We start from the raw sequence: 8,156 nt of genomic DNA, 5'->3' as shown, positions 1-8,156 counted from the left end.
GTCAAATATTGAGTGTGTCCATCAGCGCCACAGTAAGCACATGTTGTAAAGAGAGGTAACCTGCGTAACTACCACATCCAGGCCGGGCCTAGAACTTCCGTTGAATTTAGAAACGTGACTTTTAATAACCAGAACAGGTTATGTTAAGCCTAGCTATTGCTCTCTTATTAACCATACACTCAAATTGCGCGGCATCTCGCTTTTTTCATGACCGCTAACTGGTCTCCGTGGAGATTCTCGTTTCCAGATTTTTGTTAGAAACTGAGAAAGACATTTTATATTACATTACCCACAGGGAAAATATATGACAGACCAATTATTTATGTGAGTTACCATTAACGACTAGCAAGCCAGCTGACAGATAATTGAGTACATTATAATGTTTAGCTAATTGTTTTTAGCTAGCTAGCCTAGCTAACGTTACTGCTCAAATCCTACTAGCTAGATGGCTAGAGCTAGCCTAGCTACAGTAGCCTCTTTTACTGTGTGAGTTAGATAAACCTCAGCTTCATAATTGCTGATGTAGCTCAAAAAGTACAACTTGAACCATTTTTCCCTCTTGCCTCCAGCATTTTGTGTTTGAGAACTAACATAACTGCTCACTCCCGGAAGTTGTTGACTTAACTTATGCAATACGCGGAAGGGATGCGTCCATAGTGAATTAAAGTGGGCTTATGCAAGTTAAGGTGGAAATGTCAGTTGGTCTTTCGTCAACGTGGCAAGCGTAACTATCGTTTCTGTCATGATGAATTCAAGGCAGAATCTCATTTAAAAATTTGAATTATAATGATAATTTACCAACAGTAGGCCTATATATAAATATTTTGATATTTATTCATTTTTCATACTTTTTCGTTTTCATTGGTTTGGCGGCAACTGTATTACCCTAGCGTTCCACTAGGGGGCCCACAGGGAGGAAAGGGAAGTCTGCTGCCCTGCAGCACCAACTGTTTCACTGTTTTAAGCCCCTGCTGTTCCACATTTGTGGAAACTAGAAAAACAAGTGCAGTGGAACTTTATTGGTTGATTTAACTTTATTGGACACCAGATCAGAGAGATGGATGGAGAGATAGAAAGAGAAGGATAGAGAGATGGATATAGACAGATGGATAGAGAGATGAAGGAGATATCATAGAGAGATGATAGAGAGATGGATGGCTCCTCCTCCTCGTCCAGATACAGTTACCTTCCTGGAAGAACAAGGATGTTTGTGTTGGCATGAGTTGAATGAGACAGGCACACACATACAGTACACTCACACAGTCACTCACACTAACACAGTAACCATGGTCACACCTATACTTACCATGGGCACACCTATACACAGTTACCATGGGCCTAGCAGTCACACATACACCGTAATGGTTACCTTCCAGTAAGAACAAGGATGTTTGTTGAGTTGAATGAGACAGGCACATACATACAGGGCCCGCACACAGTCACTAATCGTCCCTCACCTACACAGTCACCACAGGTCTATTCACAGGTGGGTCTTGGATTTCCTGGAGAAGTCATTGTCCCAGGGTCTCCAATAATGTCTCCAATAGGGTCAAAACACCAGCACATCCCATAAGAAGGCCAGCACTGGGTGGCCTTGAACTGACCATGGGAGTCACACTCGGGGATAAAAGCCCCAGGAAGAGGGGTCATATTGTTCCTCCATAACTGACAGAAGGTCAGAGGAACAACTGGGGAGAGAGAGAGAGAGAGAGAGAGAGAGGGGGAGGGAGAGAGAGAGAATGAGAGATAAATTAAGCAATCAATATCCTGTCATAAACAGGGCTTTGGCAATGCTACACCCCCAACAAGCGAACACTGAGTCCTCTCTCTCACACACACTCACACACACACACACTCCTCAAACCCACACACTCCTCATACACCCACACACCTCACATACACACACACCTGCGCAGTTGGGTCTTGGTTGTCCTGGAACAGTCTCTGTGTCAGAGATCCCGTCTCCAGCAGCGGTGACACACCAGCATCGCCCTGTAGAGCCCCAGCACTGGGTGGGGAGGAACTGGCCCTCTGAGTCACACTGGGGGGAGTAGGCTCCAGGCTGAGGGGACACACTGGACTTCCAGTACTCACAGAAGGTCTGAGGACGAACTGAGGAGAGAGGGAGAGAGAGAGAAAGAAAGAGACAGAGAGAGAGGGAGAGAAGGAGAGAGAGAGAGGATGAGACAAAGAGGATGAGAGAGCGAGGATGAACGCTGAAAAACACAAATTCAACAAATTACTTCCAAAACACAGAATTTCTGTCAACATTTAATCCCTTCACACACTAATAAACCATAATTTAAAGAGAGAGAGAGTGCATGCAATGCTCCTTTTAAACACTTCTATAGCCAGCTATGCCGCCAAGAAGCTAGCAGTGATGGCATGGATGGGCAGTGTATAGACATTATCAAGTCCTTCCACACCTGAGCAGTCAGGTCTGGGTTGTCCTGGAGCAGTCAGTGTCCTGGGGATGGCCACTCCTGCAGGAGTGACACACCAGCAGTACCGTGTCGACACTGAACACTGAGAGGGGAGGAACTGGCCCTGGGAGTCACACTGAGGGTGGTACACTCCACGGATGGCCACCACACTGGCCCTCCACTGCTCACACCTGGTCTGGGGATGACCTGGGAGAGAGAGGATGAGAGAGAGGATGAGAGAGAGGATGATAGAGAGAGGATGAGAGAGAGAGGATGAGAAAGAGAGGATGAGAGAGAGGACGAAAAAGAGAGGATGAGAGAGAGGATGAGAGAGAGGATGAGAGAGAGAGGATGAGAGAGAGGATGAGAGAGAGGATGAGAGAGAGAGGATGAGAAAGAGAGGATGAGAGAGACGATGAGAGAGAGAGGATGAGAGAGAGGATGAGAGAGAGGATGAGAGAGAGAGGATGAGAAAGAGAGGATGAGAGAGAGGATGAGAGAGAGAGGATGAGAGAGAGGATGAGAGAGAGGATGAGAGAGAGAGGATGAGAGAGAGGATGAGAGAGAGAGGATGAGAGAGAGGATGAGAGAGAGAGGATGAGAGAGAGGACGAAAAAGAGAGGATGAGAGAGAGGATGAGAGAGAGGATGAGAGAGAGAGGATGAGAGAGAGAGGATGAGAGAGAGGATGAGAGAGAGGATGAGAGAGAGAGGATGAGAGAGAGAGGATGAGAGAGAGGATGAGAGAGAGGATGAGAGAGAGAGGATGAGAGAGAGGATGAGAGAGAGAGGATGAGAGAGAGGATGAGAGAGAGAGGATGAGAGAGAGGACGAAAAAGAGAGGATGAGAGAGAGGATGAGAGAGAGGATGAGAGAGAGAGGATGAGAGAGAGGATGAGAGAGAGGATGAGAGAGAGAGGATGAGAAAGAGAGGATGAGAGAGAGGATGAGAGAGAGAGGATGAGAGAGAGGATGAGAGAGAGAGGATGAGAGAGAGGATGAGAGAGAGAGGATGAGAGAGAGGATGAGAAAGAGAGGATGAGAGAGAGGAAGAGAGAGAGAGGATGAGAGAGAGGATGAGAGAGAGAGGATGAGAGAGAGGACGAGAGAGAGAGGATGAGAGAGAGAGGATGAGAGAGAGGATGAGAGAGAGGATGAGAGAGAGATAAAAAGAGGAAGAGAGAGGAGAGAGGATGAGAGGAGAGAGGAAAGAGATAAAGAGAGGATGAGAGAGAGAGGATGAGAAAGAGGATGAGAGAGAGGATGAGAGAGAGAGGATGAGAAAGAGAGGATGAGAGAGAGGATGAGAGAGAGAGGATGAGAGAGAGGATGAGAGAGAGGATGAGAGAGAGAGGATGAGAGAGAGGATGAGAGAGAGGATGAGAGAGAGAGGATGAGAGAGAGGATGAGAGAGAGAGGATGAGAGAGAGGATGAGAAAGAGAGGATGAGAGAGAGGAAGAGAGAGAGAGGATGAGAGAGAGGATGAGAGAGAGAGGATGAGAGAGAGGATGAGAGAGAGAGGATGAGAGAGAGAGGATGAGAGAGAGGATGAGAGAGAGGATGAGAGAGAGATAAAAAGAGGAAGAGAGAGGATGAGAGGAGAGAGGAAAGAGATAAAGAGAGGATGAGAGAGAGATAAAGAGAGGAAGAGAGAGGAGAGAGAGAGGATGAGAGAGAGGATGAGAGAGAGGAGGAGAGAGGCAACACACCCACATGGGTCTGGAGAAGGAAGATATTATGTATACATGAGTCAATGACACACACACACACACACCTGCACAGTTGGGTCTTTGTCCTCCAAAGGTTCGAGTCCCAGGGGTCTCCTGTCCAGCACTGTTGACGCACCAGCATGGGGCTGTAAACCCACCCGCACACTGGGTGGGCAGGTACTGGCCCTGGGGGTCACACTGGGGCACGTAGACTCCAGAGGGGGGGGTCTCACTGGCCTCCTTCTGACACTTAGTCAGAGGACGACCTGGGGAGACTGGGAGGGGGAAAGAGAGACAGGGGATGAGAGAAAAAGAGAGAGATGAAGAGAGGATGAGAGAGAGCACTTGCAGCGCTCCCTTCATAAACACTGCTCTAGGTTGATGGTTAGGGAGGGATATTTACACTGAGGAGAGAGATGAACCTGGGTTACACACACCCACACTGGTTTGGAGAAGCAAGATATTATGTATACATGAGTCAATGACACACACACACACCTGCACAGTTGGGTCCTAGTTGTCCTGGAGGAGTACGCGTACCCTGTACCTCCTCTCCTGCAGCGGTGACGCACCAGCAGTACCCTGTAGAGCCCCAGCACTGGGTGGGGAGGTACCGGCCCTGGGGGTCACACTGGGGGAGGTAGGCTCCAGGGAGAGGGGTCTTACTGGCCTCCTTCTGACACTTAGTTAGAGGACGACCTGGGGAGACTGGGAGGGGGAAAGAGAGCCAGGGGATGAGAGAGAGACAGGAGATGAGAGAGAGACAAGGGACGAGAGAGACAGGGGATGAGAGAGAGACAGGGGATGAGAGAAAATGAGAGCGATAAAGAGATTATGAGAGAGAGACAGGAGATGAGAGAAAATTAGATATATGAAGAGAGGATGAGAGAGAGGATGAGAGAGAGGATGAGAGAGAGAGGATGAGAGAGAGGATGAGAGAGAGGATGAGAGAGAGAGGATGAGAAAGAGAGGATGAGAGAGAGGATGAGAGAGAGAGGATGAGAGAGAGGATGAGAGAGAGGATGAGAGAGAGAGGATGAGAGAGAGGATGAGAGAGAGAGGATGAGAGAGAGGATGAGAGAGAGAGGATGAGAGAGAGGACGAAAAAGAGAGGATGAGAGAGAGGATGAGAGAGAGGATGAGAGAGAGAGGATGAGAGAGAGAATGAGAGAGAGGATGAGAGAGAGAGGATGAGAAAGAGAGGATGAGAGAGAGGATGAGAGAGAGGATGAGAGAGAGGATGAGAGAGAGGATGAGAGAGAGAGGATGAGAGAGAGGATGAGAGAGAGGATGAGAGAGAGAGGATGAGAGAGAGGATGAGAGAGAGAGGATGAGAGAGAGGATGAGAAAGAGAGGATGAGAGAGAGGAAGAGAGAGAGAGGATGAGAGAGAGGATGAGAGAGAGAGGATGAGAGAGAGGATGAGAGAGAGAGGATGAGAGAGAGAGGATGAGAGAGAGGATGAGAGAGAGGATGAGAGAGAGATAAAAAGAAGAAGAGAGAGGAGAGAGGATGAGAGGAGAGAGGAAAGAGATAAAGAGAGGATGAGAGAGAGATAAAGAGAGGAAGAGAGAGGAGAGAGAGAGGATGAGAGAGAGGATGAGAGAGAGGAGGAGAGAGGCAACACACCCACATGGGTCTGGAGAAGGAAGATATTATGTATACATGAGTCAATGACACACACACACACACACCTGCACAGTTGGGTCTTTGTCCTCCAAAGGTTCGAGTCCCAGGGGTCTCCTGTCCAGCACTGTTGACGCACCAGCATGGGGCTGTAAACCCACCCGCACACTGGGTGGGCAGGTACTGGCCCTGGGGGTCACACTGGGGCACGTAGACTCCAGAGGGGGGGGTCTCACTGGCCTCCTTCTGACACTTAGTCAGAGGACGACCTGGGGAGACTGGGAGGGGGAAAGAGAGACAGGGGATGAGAGAGAGACAAGGGACGAGAGAGACAGGGGATGAGAGAGAGAGGGGATGAGAGAGAGACAGGGGATGAGAGAGAGAGAGTGAGAGAGACAGGGGATGAGAGAGAGAGAGTGAGAGAGACAGGGGATGAGAGAGAGAGAGTGAGAGAGACAGGGGATGAGAGAGAGAGGGGATGAGAGAGACAGGGCATGAGAGAGAGACAGGGGATGAGAGAAAAAGAGAGAGATGAAGAGAGGATGAGAGAGAGCACTTGCAGCGCTCCCTTCATAAACACTGCTCTAGGTTGATGGTGAGGGAGGGATATTTACACTGAGGAGAGAGATGAACCTGGGTTACACACACCCACATTGGTTTGGAGAAGCAAGATATTATGTATACATGAGTCAATGACACACACACACACACACCTGCACAGTTGGGTCCTAGTTGTCCTGGAGGAGTACGCGTACCCTGTACCTCCTCTCCTGCAGCGGTGACGCACCAGCAGTACCCTGTAGAGCCCCAGCACTGGGTGGGGAGGTACCGGCCCTGGGGGTCACACTGGGGGAGGTAGGCTCCAGGGAGAGGGGTCTTACTGGCCTCCTTCTGACACTTAGTTAGAGGACGACCTGGGGAGACTGGGAGGGGGAAAGAGAGCCAGGGGATGAGAGAGACAGGGGATGAGAGAGAGAGGGGATGAGAGAGACAGGGCATGAGAGAGAGAAGGGATGAGAGAGACAGGGGATGAGAGAGAGAGGGGATGAGAGAGACAGGGGGTGAGAGAGAGAGGGGATGAGAGAGACAGGGGGTGAGAGAGAGAGGGGATGAGAGAGACAGGGCATGAGAGAGAGAAGGGATGAGAGAGACAGGAGATGAGAGAAAAAGAGAGAGATGAAGAGAGGATCTGCTCTAGGTTGATGGTGAGGGAGGGATTTTTACACTGAGGAGAGAGATGAACCTGGGTTACACACACCCACATGGGTCTGGAGAAGGAAGATATTATGTATACATGAGTCAATGACACACACACACACACACACCTGCACAGTTGGGTCTTGGTTGTCCTGGAGGAGTACGCGTACCCTGTACCTCCTCTCCTGCAGCGGTGACGCACCAGCAGTACCCTGTAGAGCCCCAGCACTGGGTGGGGAGGTACTGGCCCTGGGGGTCACACTGGGGGAGGTAGGCTCCAGGGAGAGGGGTCTTACTGGCCTCCTTCTGACACTTAGTTAGAGGACGACCTGGGGAGACTGGGAGGGGGAAAGAGAGCCAGGGGATGAGAGAGAGACAAGGGACGAGAGAGACAGGGGATGAGAGAGAGAGGGGATGAGAGAGAGACAGGGGATGAGAGAGAGAGGGGATGAGAGAGAGACAGGGGATGAGAGAGAGACAAGGGACGAGAGAGACAGGGGATGAGAGAGAGACAGGGGATGAGAGAAAATGAGAGCGATAAAGAGATTATGAGAGAGAGACAGGAGATGAGAGAAAATTAGATATATGAAGAGAGGATGAGAGAGAGCACTTGCAGCGCTCCCTTCATAAACACTGCTCTAGGTTGATGGTGAGGGAGGGATATTTACACTGAGGAGAGAGTGTAACCCACTACTGAGTCACACACACACATGGGTCTGGAGAGGGAAGAGAGTGTGTGTTCATGAGTCAGAGTAACACAGAGAGAGACAGAGAGAGACAGAGAGAGAGAGAGAAAGAGAGAGAAAGAGAGAGACAAAGACAGAGACAGAAAGAGAGACAGAAAGAGAGAGAGAGAGAGAGAGAGAGAGAGAGAGAGAGAGAGAGAGAGAGAGAGAGAGAGAGAGAGAGAGAGAGACACTAAGTTTTAACACCTTTATTAGTCCCTTATGGGTTGGCTGGAGATTACAGTATGACAAATAACATAACCAGAGACATCCATTTGCACATTCAAATTATAATCTTTCCTCTGGATACATGACAGTGCTCAGCCTCTGGTCTGCACCTCTCTGTCACCAACTGTCTCTGGTGGAGGGGATCCATCACTGAATTGCTCCTCCCAAGGTTTCTTAAATGTTTTAACTTCTTAAAGAAGTTTTTCTGAAAATGTTTCCTTGTCTTCCTTGAGGGTTGAGGTTGGTTGA

General features: G+C 49.4%; 1 protein-coding gene across 16 annotated transcripts in view; it reads right to left on the bottom strand.

Annotated features, from left to right (window-relative positions):
* Positions 1-1,017: 1,017 nt before the first annotated feature.
* LOC134015511 (thyroglobulin-like) overlaps positions 1,018-8,156 on the bottom strand; it is a 30,145-nt gene continuing 23,006 nt past the window's right edge. For 6 of the 16 annotated variants that reach the window (XM_062455061.1, XM_062455067.1, XM_062455050.1 and 3 more), the window contains 9 exons: positions 7,083-7,292; positions 6,471-6,680; positions 5,826-6,026; positions 4,631-4,840; positions 4,186-4,398; positions 2,427-2,630; positions 1,909-2,112; positions 1,410-1,688; positions 1,018-1,114 (listed from right to left, as the gene is read on the bottom strand). In XM_062455061.1, the coding sequence (XP_062311045.1) occupies positions 1,477-1,688; positions 1,909-2,112; positions 2,427-2,630; positions 4,186-4,398; positions 4,631-4,840; positions 5,826-6,026; positions 6,471-6,680; positions 7,083-7,292 (1,664 nt within the window). In that variant the 3' untranslated portion in view covers positions 1,018-1,114; positions 1,410-1,476. Of the gene's footprint in view, positions 1,115-1,164; positions 1,191-1,409; positions 1,689-1,908; positions 2,113-2,426; positions 2,631-4,185; positions 4,408-4,618; positions 4,841-5,825; positions 6,027-6,470; positions 6,681-7,070; positions 7,293-8,156 lie in introns of those variants that run through there. The other 10 variants (XM_062455049.1, XM_062455046.1, XM_062455048.1 and 7 more) reach the window with 10 other exon arrangements.

Source organism: Osmerus eperlanus, unplaced genomic scaffold (assembly GCF_963692335.1).
Source record: "Osmerus eperlanus unplaced genomic scaffold, fOsmEpe2.1 SCAFFOLD_49, whole genome shotgun sequence".
Lineage (NCBI taxonomy): Eukaryota > Metazoa > Chordata > Actinopteri > Osmeriformes > Osmeridae > Osmerus > Osmerus eperlanus.
This window is presented reverse-complemented; position numbering and strand designations above follow the sequence as displayed.